This window comes from Carcharodon carcharias, chromosome 9, assembly GCF_017639515.1.
Source record: "Carcharodon carcharias isolate sCarCar2 chromosome 9, sCarCar2.pri, whole genome shotgun sequence".
Lineage (NCBI taxonomy): Eukaryota > Metazoa > Chordata > Chondrichthyes > Lamniformes > Lamnidae > Carcharodon > Carcharodon carcharias.
This window is the reverse complement of record NC_054475.1, coordinates 25,943,358-25,958,436: the sequence shown is the minus strand read 5'-3', so window position 1 is coordinate 25,958,436 and position 15,079 is coordinate 25,943,358. Positions and strand designations below refer to the sequence as shown.

Genomic DNA, 15,079 nt, shown 5'->3' with positions numbered 1-15,079 from the left:
ACATTACTACACATTTCTTTGAAATGTTTGTATTAGTGCTACCTCTGGGCTACAGTGTTCCAATTTTTAAAAGAAATATTTATTTAGTTTGCATGTTACTTACTTCATATATGAGGAAATGTAAATAATGTAGTGTTGATCAGGTTAATCTAGTTAAGTGATTTTTTTTTTTGATAACCAAGCTTAAAATTGCAAGATGGATGGGGGTGGGGGAACCCTCTGATTCTATGCCTGACTTTAATGAAATATATAAAGTATTTCCTTTTTTGGAATTTTGTAGTTTGTTATATAATTCAGAACTTTGAAACTTGAAGGGCTTTCACACAGGTGCATACAACAGTCAGTGTCAGATGTGGCACATGTGGTGTCAGCCTCACCTAAGTCAGAAGGTTGTCAGGCTTCAAGCCCTACTCTAGGACTTGTGTGCACAAATCAGAACTCTGGTGTATTGAGCAACTACTGTTGGAGGTTCTGTCTTTTGGATGCAATGTTGAACAGAGGCCCTGTCTGTCCTCTTTGAGTGGTAATAAAAGATCCCACAGCACTAATTCAAAGAGCAATGGGATTATCCCTGGTGCCTTTGCCAATATTTATTTATCCCTCAACCGACTCAGATTATCTCGTCATTACCATGTTGCTCTTTGTGAGCATTTGCTGAGTTTAAATTAGCTGCTGTGTTTTCTGCATTATAACAGTGACTATACTTTAAGAAATGCTACTTTGCCCTAAAGTGCTTTGAGACTTCTGGTGTTGTGTTTCTTTTTTCAGAGAATTTGGTTACACAAATGAGTAAGGAGAATTTTATTATAATCAAATTTGCAGGATAAAATTCCATTCTATTTGTGCAATGAAGATTTTGCCACTGTTGATCAGTTGTAGGCGATATAAACTTGTATACAGTTAAGTGTAGAGAAAGGCTTATTAATTGAAGATTTACAAAATGGTGAACAACAAATGCACCCACATCTGGAACAGAAAGTTTCAAGTTTCAGGTGTTGCTTTGCATTCTAATGGTGGTCACAAGGGAGTAACCTACATCAAAAATTCCATGTGTGCACTTTTCATTAAGAAAATTAGGGTTCACTTGTGAACATGTACTGGTATTGTGTAACATTTTTCAAACTCTTTTAACTCCTGCAAGGTCCTTCAAGGACTGGATTATTTACATTCCAAGTGCAAGATTATCCATACAGACATAAAACCAGAAAATATCCTGTTGTGTGTGAATGAGGCTTATGTGCGCCGCCTGGCTGCAGAAGCAACAGAATGGCAAAAAGCTGGTGCTCCTCCACCATCTGGTTCTGCAGGTAAGTTTTTATCAAAACTGCAGTGGTAGAAATTGAATTTAGGAGAAGACCATTCATCTCATTGCGGCAATTATCCAAACTTTCAGTACTTATTTCATTTCCCAGGCCTTTTTCTATGCTTTTTTTATTTTCCTTCAGTTTATTCAATTCCCTCTTAAATTTCACAATTAACTTAGTTTCAGTAACCAAAAGGGGGGGGAAAAAAAGCTCTTGGCATCTCCCTTTATGCTTCTAATAATTTTGCATTTTATGTGCCTGTTTCAACTCACTGACTTGCAGCAATAGTTTTACACTGTTCATTTTCAAATCGTTCAATTACGAATGCTTCGACAGAACATCTCCTTGCTCTTTTCTCTCTTGATGATCAGCCAGCCTCTTTTCTTAAAAGTTCAATGATATCCCTTTAATCATTGGGATTATCTTAGTGATCTGAATTGTTTCAACCCTATAATCGAAGTACATGAAGTTGTACCTAATATTCTAACTCTCTCCCAACTACCTCTCCACCTCAGATGCTGCTTTTTCATTTTTTTATCCATATGGAAAGGCATATTGGCTGATAAATACTGCAGGAATTTAACCTTGGACTATCCAGAAAAGGGAACCAAGTCTTCACATGAAGAATGCCTGACAAATCCAAAATCTTCCTGTCCTTTTGTGCCACTGCTATGAAAATATTATCACTTTGCTCATAAGTACTGTACCTTGTTTTAATCAAGTTCAGTTGCACCTACAAAAGCCAAATTGGCCAAGAGGACTGCTCTTTTTGTGGTGTTTTTGGACCAAGTCACTGTCACTATCACTATCTTAAGGGAAAGCAGTCTTTGACTTTCTGCTCTCTTAAATTGATTTACTCCTATGCTATGTATGGGATGCTTCCTTTTCAGAGACTTTGATCAGTTCATCTGCTGAAGTTTAGTAAATGATATTTTATCTTCATAATTTTTGTTTATTTTTCCCTTGTAGTGAGCACTGCACCACAGCCAAAACCTGTAAGTACTCTTCTAGATTCTGTTGTAGAACTTTAATTTTCTCATTATTCAGAAATAACATAAAGCAGGTTTTTTTTTTGAAAAAAGAACATTAAAGATTCATCATCCTTTTATAGGCCATAATTATAAGTAGCCAAGTTGATCACTTTGTTTAAATGGTGCCAGAGTACTAAATAGAATCAATGAGACTTCTGAACAAATATTTTCAAAAACAAAATAATAGAAACCAAATTTAAGGCAATGCTATTGTTTTGGATTATTATTAGCATTTTTGTTTAAAGTTGGCTGGACTTATATGCATATTTCCCTCAATGTAAACCAGTTAGGATTCTGGCATCATTTTATGTTGGGTCAAGTCATAAAGGTTTTAAACATGAACCACACTCTACCAAATGATTTTATTAATTTCAGCTTGATTATAACAATTTAATCTCATAATGTGGAATCGCATTTAAAAATAACCCAAGGCTCTTGAATTCTGTGGCACCTCAGGCTGATTTTTATAGGAAACTCAGCCAAATTCTACAACATGGGAATGTAGATTACAAGTTATCCTGTTCAAAGTTTGAGTGACATCTCAATATAGGTCACAATATTGGTATTTCATTTCATTAGAAAAAAATAACATTTTAGACTTTAAAAGCAGTTTGCTCTGCCCAACCTCTATGCTGCCATTTCATAGCTTGCTATCTCTAGGTCAGACATCTGAGTATTTAAATAGCATTAGTTAAGGTCGTGTTTTTTGTTTAAAGCACCTGGCATTTACAGTAGTGTATCTCGTAGAATAGTGCACAGAGTCTACGTGTTATAAAAGAACTGTTCAAGCCGAGTTTGTTCATTTCAAAATGTACTTATAATTGCAGTTGTATCTGTGTAAAACTGCCAAATCCTACATTTGCTCAAAAGGAGTATAATTAAGGTCAGATATATTAGTCAACAGGTATGTTCAACAGGCACTCAGCTCAGCAGTCCATTAAACAACAGAAGATCCATTTTTCTGTTTTCAATTACAATTTTCAGTTACAATTTTCAAGTATAGCGCTTAAACATTTAAATGATTATAGTTTCTACAAATCCAGCTGAAGGTAAACAGGCTTTCATAATTAACAAAGCTGCTATACGGGTGAACTATACAAGCTGCTAATAAGTGGGCACTGGGAAATTGTCAGCTGATAGCATTCTGATTGGAGCACTAATAATAAAATTGCAAGGAGGTAAAAGTGGAAGAAGAAATGCAGCAACAGAATGGTGGAGCTTTGCTCTTGAAGAAAAGTTCATTTAATTATAAATCTGTGAAGTTTTTTAGCCAATGATATGCTTGAAGATGAGCGAGAATTATTATTGAAATAATCAAACAGATTTAAAAAGCAGGTGCATATTTCATGTAAGTCTAAATATTGCATTTTGGTGCAGGTTGGAAAAATGTCCAGGAACAAGAAAAAGAAACTCAAGAAAAAGCAGAAGCGGCAGGCAGAGTTATTGGAGAAAAGGATGCAAGAAATTGAAGAGCTGGAACGCGGAGCAGGAAATATGGATAAGGAGCAAGGATTGGAGGATGGTGAGGATGGAGGGCCAGAAAATGAAGAGACTCAGCATGTCATAGAGCAGATGGAAAAAACAGTGGATAATATGGCCAATGAAGAACAAGGTAGTTTGTGGCATCCTTGGAATAATCAAAAAACAACTACTGTTAGACTAGGAGATTAGAAATTAGTTTCTTCCTCCTATGTTACTTTTATCAAACATTTTAAAAGGAAACCTTTGATGCAAAGGGAAAATACAATATTCTGTGCTTCAGATAAGTCCCACCTAATTAATTTTTGTGCACAATTCCAAATGTAAGCTGCTTTTGTGGAAACCTGTTGACTATCGGGATAATGTAAGGATTTTTTTGTCTGCTCAGTTAAATTGCTTTTAGTATGATTTGGATGTTGAGGCATATGAAAGACTCTTTGCTTTCTTGGAGTGCTTTAAGTGTTGGAGTATTAAAATGTGTATGGACCTTTATTGGTTCCAGAATTCTGTAATGCAATGCACATGGATTCCATGGCTTTTCATTGCCTTGACATTGACTAGTTCTCCTGCTTTATGATTGCATTTATGTCATGTTGGTAAGCTTTTTTGTTCAATTTTTTTAAATGTTGGAGCATACTTAACAGCTGGTTATAGTTAAACCCTGGCATTGGTGAAGTTAAAATAGTTATTTTATTGATATTGTGACCTGTTCTTGTCTTTTTATTTTGATTAAAATTCATTACATTTGTTCATTTCTTAATTCTGAATAATGCCTTGTTGAACATAAAACTGGCAAATACCAATGATATTTGCATCCATTTGTTGAAATCACTTTTTTTATAGGTAAATGGCAGTGCTTTCTCTGATGTCCAATTGCATGGTTGCTTTGTTTTGTAAACTAGGAAAAGTGTTTCAAATTTCTCTATTGTATTTGTAGATGAAAATGAACCACAGGAAAAAGAACAAGAGCATTTAGAAGTTACTACTGCTGAAAAAATAAGGACAGAATCATTAAACTGCAACGGACATGTAGAGGTTGGTCCCCTTTCTGATCAAGTTAATAATGGGGAAGAAGAAAATAAGGAAGATATTAATCAAAACACTGATGACTGTGAGCCTAAGGAACCATACAGAGATGGAGACTTCTCCTTCCCTTGTACTTATGACATGTTAAATGGACTTCTGCAAAATGGAACAGGGAAGAACCAAAACAACCAGAGTAATTTCTCAGAAACATGCGGACCTTTAATAACTGGAATGTTGGAATCTATGACCTGTAGTTTGAACTCAGATGGAAACCCATTGGATGAAAATGAGGCCAAACAGAACAGAAGTAGGGAAGATTCTGTTTGCAGCTCTGGCGACAATGGTTAGTTCCCTTTCAATTCCATAAAACACATGCAATATTTGGTACGAGTACAGTGTTGGGTTTTGATGTGTTATAGATTTAGTTTAGTTTATATTTCAAACTTGATGTTCCAGCATGGGCAGTTGGCTATTGAGGACTAAGTTTTCATGCCTTGTGATGATAAATGTGTGTGTAGAGAGCGGTGGCATGAGAGAAATTAATTTAATCCTTTATATGTACTAATTGTAAGCCTGGCCCTGTCTTCATTTCTTCACTGCAACTTGTTAGTTTTCCAAAGTTTACACCAACAAACTTGGGTATTACTCCTCAGTACAGATTCATCTGCCGTGTGACAAAACTCGTTCACTGTTCGATATTTCAGAATTTTTCAAACATTAATTTGCGTCCTCCTCAACTATCTGCTTCAGTGAGGGAAAACCTAATTTTTTGAGCTTATCTGCTCTGCCTCGTTACAGAAATTGTATTGATACACTTTATGGCTCTAATATCCTTTCTATAATGTGCCTGAAATTGCACAAAAACTCCTTACTGTCCAACAAATGTGAAAATTCCACTGCACTTAAAATCTAGAAGTGTGTTTTTCCTTTGGCTTTTTGTGGGTTCTCTCCTGTTACCTCTTGATCCCTCTGTTAATCCACATATTAAGCATTTGGTGTTTGAGAGTTATCCTGCTATTCTTTACTGCCTCAGTCACTGAATGGCATTAATTATTTTACTAAGCTTGTCTGTCCTGTTGCTATCTTCCTTTCAATTTACTTTTTTTCCCTAACTTGTCAACCAATTTTATCACTCCGTGTGCCTATCTCAATCATCACCTTTTATGTAAATGGAAATAAAGACCTTAGCACAAATCACTGGGAGACAGTTGGAAGAAACGAAATATACCACACATTTTTAAAGGCTTGCAGGTTTTATGGATGAGCCTAAAATCATGACAAGTTTTGACTTGAGTTTGCAGAACTTCCTGGCCAACTTGATTTCTGTTGACACTCAGTATTTAAGTTTTGAACAAATGTAAGATTCATCAGAATTAATGTGCAAAACTGACTTCCATTTGAAGTCAGGAGGCAGACATTATTTCTAAGAAAGAAAAAAGTGGATATATTTACACTGCAACCAATTCTGTTGCGTTTGAGTGTGTCGGCAGGAGTCCTGTATCTGCTTTCTAAATAAGTTCTGCTTTTATTTACAAAATGTCCAGCTAATTCAATGGAGCACTTGCAAGCTTGACTCAACACCATGGCGTTGACACCAAGCTTGACTCAAAACCAGGGATTTTCATGCAGCTGTGTTCTGGGTCTGCGCTGTTTGGTGTTGGTTTAATTCAAGCTATAGTGATTGTATAATGTTTATATTCGAGTTGTGTGAGAGACATTGTGCAGATGTATATCTACTAACTTTAGTGAAATCTAGAGTAGTAATCTTCCACCTGTCTTTCCAAAAGCTGCATTGCAACCTAATTTTTAAACTAATTTGTTCTGTGATTATAGAATGTTTCCAAGAACTTAATATCTGGGTTGTTTGTTTCACAGGAAAATCAGATGCTGCCAGCTTGCTCATCAATCCTCTCGACCCTATGAATGCAGATGGTATACAAGTTAAGATTGCCGATCTTGGAAATGCTTGCTGGGTTGTAAGTGTGTACCTTAATTCATTCCTTAAGATTCAGAATTACTTTTACATTTGTTTCAAGTGTGTTCCTTAGATAATTGAAGTAGTTATCTTGGATAACCTGGAACTACTTAATTATTTGGAAACTTTGGGGAGGGAAACTAAATTAAAGAACCCGTTGAGACACCTGATAACTCATTATTTGTGGTAAATGTTAATTTACGTACTTGTTTAGCATAAACACTTCACAGAAGACATCCAAACAAGGCAATATCGGTCATTGGAGGTTCTAATTGGTGCTGGATACGGTACACCTGCAGACATCTGGAGCACTGCTTGCATGGTATGTAAGATGGAATGCTGGAAATTTTGAACAAACAACACCTGTATTCTCTTTTTATTTAGAACCTTTTTATGTATTGTTGCATTTGATAATGTCAAAATAAATTTTCCCCTAAAGTGTTAGTGCATATTAATGATTATGATCTTCAGATTGCAGTAGCATAGAGTGTGTAGGCATAATCCAAAAATGCCAGCTATACTAATTGAAGTCAGTCTGTTTTTCTTTGCTCTATTTACATGAGAACTAAAAAAGGTTCAGCATCTACCAATAAATATCAAATCAGAAAATGTATTTTTTTAAATAAAAAAGACAATTCCAGTGTGTTTGAACCAGAATTATTTTAATAAATGTGTATATATTGTGTCCTTGGTATACAGACATTACATTATGCTTTCCCTTTCTTCTCTCCAAAGGCATTTGAACTTGCAACAGGAGACTATTTGTTTGAGCCTCATTCTGGTGAAGATTATTCCAGAGATGAAGGTGACTATCTTTCATTGATGAATATTTTTAATCATGCTCTTCCCTCCTAGTTTTTGAGATGTGAAGTGTTGTTTTAGTATATGCAGCTTGAGGATAGGATTCTTCTAGTTAAGCCTTTAATGTAATTTGAAAGGTTATGGTTAATGCTAGAGGTAGTTGGGATTGTAATCAATTACTGTTCATCTACAAATTTGAGGTTGGTATGCTTTTTTATCTTTTTTTCTTAAAAATGCTAATGTAATTCACCCTTTTTTAGTAATAGATTTATTTGTGCAATTATCATTGATATGCTTTTAATTTCAACAAATCAGTTTTTGACCTGGTGCACATATATTAATTTTACCTTGCAATTGTCACTTCAGATTTAGCTTCCATTAACAATTGTGCAACATGTACTTATGTATAGTAATTTATGTTTGGCGTTTCCATGAAATGATTTGCTCAAATTCATCTATTGTGTAAAGATTATTTGCATCTAATCATAATATAAATGTGACAACACTAAAAACATATCAGTTGAAGTATTGGAGTCTCTGCCTTTGAATCATAGTGTGTGGCAGGTTACGTTCTGTTTATTGAATCCTTGTATGTTGCATTTGTTTAATTTTCAAAGTTGGTTATTAACGAATGCACAAGTTGTCAACTTCACAAAATTATAATTTTGTGGGGAAGATCGCATTTTTTTTTTTTTTGGAGTGTTGAGAATTCCTGCAAATGTGAAATGGTCCAATATTTTTGCTCAATACACTGTTCATCAATGTTATGTATTTTTAATAGTGAGAAATAACGTTTAAAGCTTTTGCTCTTGATTACTTAGTTAATTGTGTAAAGAATGCAATTTCAGTCCAAAGTAGTTCTGTATCTTGATTCTTGTGATGTTACAGCTGTTCAATATTTATACTTAGGCTACGAGCAAGTCTGGAGGGGTGAATAAATTCCTCCCTTTTCCACTCTTGAGCTTGGTTATAACAGATTGAAATTTTCAAAAAATTGTGATTTTTCAGTTCAGTAAGACATAGGAGCAGAAATTAGGCCATTTGGCCCATTGAGTCTGCTCCGCCATTCAATCATGGCTGATAAGTTTCCCAACCCCATTCTCCCCGTAACCTTTGATCCCCTTACCAATCAAGAACCTATCTATCTCGGTCTTAAATACACTCAATGACTTGGCCTCCACAGCCTTCTGTGGCAATGAATTCCATAGCTTCACCACTCTTTGGCTAAAGAAGTTTCTCCTCATCTCTGTTCTAAAAGGTCTTCCCTTTACTCTGAGGCTGTGCCCTCGAGTTCTAGTCTCTCCTACTAATGGAAACATCCTCCCCACGTCCACTCTATCCAGGCCTTTCAGTATTGTGTAAGTTTCAATCAGATCCCCCCGTCATACTTCTAAACTCCATCGAGTATAGACCCAGAGTCCTCAAATGTTCGAACGTACTTGATCGAATGTAAAGCTAATATAAAGAAATAAGCCAGCTAGACCTCTCAAGTTAACAAGGGAGGAGTTAGTTTTATTGTAAAAACTCACTCGGGTAAAAATATAAGACTTGTTAAAAAAGTAAAAACGCATCGTGTGCATGCGCGCGTTACATGGTGAAGGAGGTGGAATTGATGAGATCTAAAGCGTGTAAGAAAAGAGCTATCTGCGTTATGAGGTCTTTTTGGTGGCCTTGAAATTCCAGTGGGGAAGCAGCCATTCTAAGCTGGTTGTTTCTTTTGGGGACAATCTCTTCTAAACTGTAATCTGCCTTTTTCCAAAGTGGATGATGACATTTGAAGTTTCTTTCAATCAAAATTCTCTATCTAGTTGATGTATTCTAAAATGTAATAGAGGTAGGGCCCATGAACCTTCGATGAGCAGAAAGAGAGAGATAATACATTCTGTCGTCTTTTTTCCAAAAATATACTTTATTCATTAAATTTATAAAAGTACATTACAAAACATTCCAACTTGAAAATTACAGAGTGCAATAAAATTCCACTTCTCTCCATACGTAAAGTATGTTCCACTCTTAGGTACCTCTAATATTCTTTTATTTACAATGTACATTCCATGTCAGACACGCAGCTGTAGTCATCATCTTGATGTTGCTGGTGCATTCTGCAGACTTTTTTTTACAAAAGGTAAGCGTATAATCATAGCTTTTCACAAGTGGGTTTGTGATCATGTGACAGCTGGCTACAATGCAAGGCATTCCATATTCATGAAGGAGCTTCGATCTCCCATCATCAGTGTTCAAGATGCCATTGAAACAGGGGGTCCTTAACACCCTCCTTACATAATGAGTTTCATTAGTCCTTCTTTATTTGTGGTAGTTTCCAAAGTCAGGAAATCTGGTGGCCTATTGTTCTTGGGTTTTGCAGAGATTTCAGACAATGGCAGGTGTGAAGTACATCGGGGAAATGCCTAGACATGTCCCTTGGTAATCTCCTTTTTGAGAGGCTTCTAGAAATGACCAATTTGTAGGTTAGGTGACTTCTGCAGCCATTTTAAAACAGTGTCTTTGCAATTCTAGCTTTCCTTTCAAAAACAATTGAGGGCATTACACCAGCTAGTGAAACTAATGATTAATATTCCACATTACGCATGACCCACATTGCCGTGACACTTATCAAACATTTTAGTAGTAGTAAGTATAAGTAGTCTAGCATTTGTTTTATAAAATGAGTCAAAGCCAGAAATTGATGTGTGATTTTAAATATGGATAATAGTTGAGTATCTGTAATGTCAGTTTTATGAAATATGTACAGTTAAAGGTAAAAGCACATGGAACAGAAAACATCTTGACCATTTTAACATTTCCCTTAGCTTGTTCAAGAACTCCCCCCTCCTGCTGGGAGGCTTAGGTGCATGTGTAGCACCTGACTAACATGCATGGTACCACCTAATATGTTGGTGACATAGTGCATTTCCTGCTAAACCATTCCTTTAACACTATATATCATTATTACTGTGTAAAAAAATGAAAGAAAAGATTGAACTTTTCAGTTGCTGAGAGGCTGTTTAACCTGGTGGGAAGGTCTGGAATGTGGACTTTCAAGATCGGTGGCCAGTCGTTTGATTCCTATAAGTAGGTTGAACAGAGTAGACATTTTTGGAAGATTGAGTTTTAATCTCATTGAAACATAAGATTCTCAAGTCTTTGAGAGGGTAGATGCTGAGAGACTGATTCTTCTGGCCGGAGAGTTTAAAATGAGGGGGTCTTAGCCTTGGGATAAAGGGTTAGCCATTTAGGACTGAGATGAGAAATTTCTTTTGAATGCTCCATTTGGAGTGTGCTTGCTAAAATTTGATAGTGTATTTACATATGTATGTATTAAGTGTCTCAAATACATTCAAGATTCAGATTTTTTTTTGGCCACTACTGAAATTGACGGTTATGGGGTTCAACCATAATCTCATTGAATGGTGGAGCAGGTGCTCAGGCTCTAGAGGATGTACAGCTTATTTTTATTATGTTCTTTCCTGTCTCCTATACATATGGATGCAATATATTTTTGAAGGAAATTTTTTATAGCTGTCTGTGGCCAGTTTCAGCAAAATCAGTTGAAGTTGCTTCATGATGTCTCTGTCATTGTGATGTCATTCATCGTTATGGTCATGTAATGATCACTTGCCACCGACACCCAGAGGAAACGGTCTGTCTTCATTCATTGTTGTCCAAACTGCTGAGATTTTAGTAACCTAAATTGACTTCCCCTTTAGGATTTTAAATGCTTTGATAAGATCACTTCAAAGGCTCCAAAGAAAACTTCCCTAATACCTCTCAGTCCAGCTGTCCAATCCCATTTATCAACTTTAAATCTTTGTATTCCCTTCAAAGCTGGTGTTCCCTCTGTATTTTCCAGGGCTGTACATGAGTATTTATGGTGAGGAGCAGGGGCATCCTATACTGGGATGGCTGAGATAACTTATGAACCACACCTTTCCCCCTTTGATCAGGATCAGAGGGATCCTAAACACCATAAATCCTTTAATGAAAACAGAAAATGCTAAAAAAAAACTCAGGTCTGATAGCATCTGTGGAGACAGCAACAGAGTTAATGTTTCGAGTCTGTATGACTCTTCTTCCGAGCTAAAAAGTAGAAATGTATTGAAATTTATACTGTTTAAGGAGGGAGTGGAGCAGGTGAAGCTGGATATTAGGCCAGCGATTGGTGGGGACTAAGGAAAGATTGATAAAGATGTCATGGACAAAAAGACAAAGGGAGTGTTAATGGTAGTGATATGGGCTAAAGAAGGTGCTAATAAGTGGCATAAAGTTAAGAAAGCAGATTGTGTTACCAGCAGCGCAAGGGTGAGCACTCTGTGAAAGAACAAGATGGAACAAGTAACAAATGGCCCTATTGGAGGTGCGGCAGCAAGAATGGTGGTTGGGAACAAAAGGAAAGAAAAATAGATAAAATAGGAAATAAAACAATGAATGAATGTGGATTTTAAAAAAAGGTAAATTTAAAAAATGAGAGTGAGGATGGAGGAGAGAGTTCATGGTCTGAAGTTGTTGAACTCTATGTTAAGCCAGGATGGCTGTAAAGTGCTTAATCGGAAGAGGAGGTGCTGTTCCTCCAGTTTGTGTTGGGCTTCACTGGAACGTTGCAGCAGGCCAAGGACAGAAATGTGGGCATGAGAGCAAGATGGTGTGTTGAAATGGCAAGTGTTAGGGTGGCCTGGGTCATGTTTGCAGACAGACTGAAGGTGTTCCGCAAAGCAATCACTCAGTCTGCATTTGGTCTCTCCAATGTAGAGGAGACCGAATTGGGATCAGTGAATGCCGTAGACCAAATTGAAGGAGGTGCAAGTGAAGCACTGCTTCACCTGAAAGGAGTGTTTGGGCCCTTGGACAGTGAGGAGGTAGAAGGTGCAACACCTGCCCTTTTGCGCTTGCATGGGAAGTGGATGAGGTGTTGAGGGTGATGGAGTGTACCAGGGTGTCCGGGAGGGAAAAGTCCCTATGGAATGCTGACGGGGCTTGGGGGGAAGATGTGTTTGGTGATGGCATCATGCTGGAGTTGGTGGAAATGGCAGAGGACGACCTTTGAATGTGGAAGCTGGTGGGGTGAAAAGTGAGGATGGGGAGGAGGGAGGATTCTGGGAGGGAGGAGAAGGTATGCGGGCAGAGGCGTGGGAGATGGGTCAGACGCAGTTGAGGGCCCTGTCAACCACAGTGTGTGGGAAACCTCGGTTAAGGAAGAAGGAAGACGTGTTAGAAGCACTGTTTTGGAAAATGACATCATCGGAACGGATGAGATGGAGGTGAAGGACCTGAGAGAATGGGATAGAGTCCTTACAGGAAGCAGGGTGTGAGGAGCTGTAGTCGAAGTAGCTGTGGAAGATGGTGGGCTTGTAATGAATATTGGACAGTTTAACACCAGAATTGAAAATAGGTCAAGGAAGGGAAGTGTCAGGGATCGATCATGTGAAGGTGATAGAGGACTGGGAATTGGAAATAAAATTGATAATTTTTTCCAAATCCAGATGAGAGCATGAAGTCACACCAAAACTGCCATTGATGTATTGAAAAAAGAATGGTGGGAGGGGTCTTTAGTAGGACTGGAATAAGGGATGTTCCACATACCCATTAAGAGACGAGCATAATTGGGGCCCATGCAGATACCCATAGCCACACCTTTTATTTGGAAGAATTAGGACAAGTTTAAGGAGAAATTGTTCAGTGAGAGAACAAGTTCAGCCAGACAGGGAAGATTGATGACCAATGGGGATTGTTCGGGCCTCTGTACAAGGAAGAAGCAGAGAGCCCTCAAACTATCCTGGTGGGGGATGGAGGTGTAGAGGAATTGGATGTCCATGGTCGCGAGGAGGTGGTTAGGGCCAGGGAACTGGAAATTGTTGATGTGACATAGGGCATCAGAGGAATCGTGGATGTAGGTGGGAAGAGACTGGACAAGGGGGCGAGAGAATAGAGTCAAGGTAGGAAGAAATGAGTTCCGTGGGGCAGGAACAAGCTGACACAGTCGGTCTACCGGGACAGCCCTGTTTCTGGATTTTGGGAAGGAGGTAGAAGTGGGCCGCCCAGGGTTGGGAGACTGAGGTTGGAAACTGTGGAGGGAAGATCTCCAGCGGAGATTAGGTCAGTGACAGTCCTGGAAACAATGGGTTGATGTTTGGTGGTGGGGTCATGGTCCAGCCGGAGATAGGAAGAAGTGTCTGAGAGTTGGCACTCAGCCTCTGCGAGGTATAGGTCAGTTATCCAGACAACAACAGCACCACCCTTGTCGGCAGGTTTGATAACAAAGTCAGGGTTGGACCTAAGAGAAAGGAGTGCAGCAAGTTCAGAAGGAGACAGGTTAGAGTGGTTAAGAGGAGCAGAGACTTTGAGATGGCCAATGTTACGCCGATAGTTCTCAATGAAAAGATCAAGAGCAGGTAAGAGGCCAGAGGGAGGGGTCCAGTTGGAGGGAGAATACTGGAGGCTGGTGAAAGGATCCGTTGAACAGGGGGAGGACTCCTAACTAAAAAAGCGAGCGTGGAGACAAAGGTGGCAGGAGCTCAGCATCGTGCCAAGCCCGAAATTCTAGATCCGTTTCCTATTTTCACTGTCACTGTGCTACTGATTGTAAATGGTGTTTCCTGTTAAAGATCAACTGTGAACTGAACGAAGGTTGTCTACGATACGGTTTGGATAAATGCAAAGCACTTAATGGTGGACTATAAGAAATAGACTTTATTCATATGCAGACAACTCAGGTGCTTGACCGGTTTAGAGTAATTTTTGGTTTCTTTATCTTTCAAGCTCTCCAAATATCTTGAAACCTTGTTCTTTTGTACACCTTACTTTGCCTGCATCAAAAGTATGCCACACAAGTCTTCCTGACTTAACTACTCCCTAATTTTTTCGTGAAGTTCTACTAAGTCATTATTACTTTTGCACAAGCATTTCTTGTAGATGATACTCAACGCTGCTATTCTGTTTATATTGTTCCTCTAAGATACAAGGACCTTTGATCATTAATCCCTAACTGCACTAAAATTCCTGATCCTATGTTTCATATGTATGGTTTCATTTATTTTATACTCCATTTGTTTTCCCTCCCAGCTTCACATTTACCTTTTTCTGAACAATATCTCACTTTTTATACCAACCTGAGTCTATGTTCTTCTATTGTTTGCATCTTCTAATTTGGTAGCATGCACATCCTCTCAGGTTTCTCAGTTTTCCTTTTTCCAAATAATTAATATTCATCCAAATTGTTTAACAGAGTATAAACAACTTCTGTTATCCCAATAGTCACCACTTTGTATTGATGCTACTTATCAATAACTACTCACTACATTCTCTGACTCTCAGTACCCTTTTCAAAGTTTTGTCACCTGTTTTGTGCTTTGCTCTTTGCCAATAAGATTACTGGAATGTGGCAGTCAATTGAAAAGTGTTTGTACAAAATCCGTTTCTGCTTGAGAATTTGATGGATTCTAATCCAGTCAACTATTGAGTTTTTTGTC

At 37.9% G+C, this 15,079-nt stretch overlaps 1 protein-coding gene across 1 annotated transcript in view; it reads left to right on the top strand.

Annotated features, from left to right (window-relative positions):
* LOC121281847 (SRSF protein kinase 1-like) overlaps positions 1-15,079 on the top strand; it is an 85,109-nt gene that overhangs the window by 64,950 nt on the left and 5,080 nt on the right. The window contains exons 8-14 of the mRNA XM_041194899.1: positions 1,142-1,307; positions 2,274-2,299; positions 3,713-3,947; positions 4,752-5,183; positions 6,716-6,816; positions 7,030-7,137; positions 7,551-7,620. Of these exons, the coding sequence (XP_041050833.1) occupies positions 1,142-1,307; positions 2,274-2,299; positions 3,713-3,947; positions 4,752-5,183; positions 6,716-6,816; positions 7,030-7,137; positions 7,551-7,620 (1,138 nt within the window). The remainder of the gene's footprint in view (positions 1-1,141; positions 1,308-2,273; positions 2,300-3,712; positions 3,948-4,751; positions 5,184-6,715; positions 6,817-7,029; positions 7,138-7,550; positions 7,621-15,079) is intronic.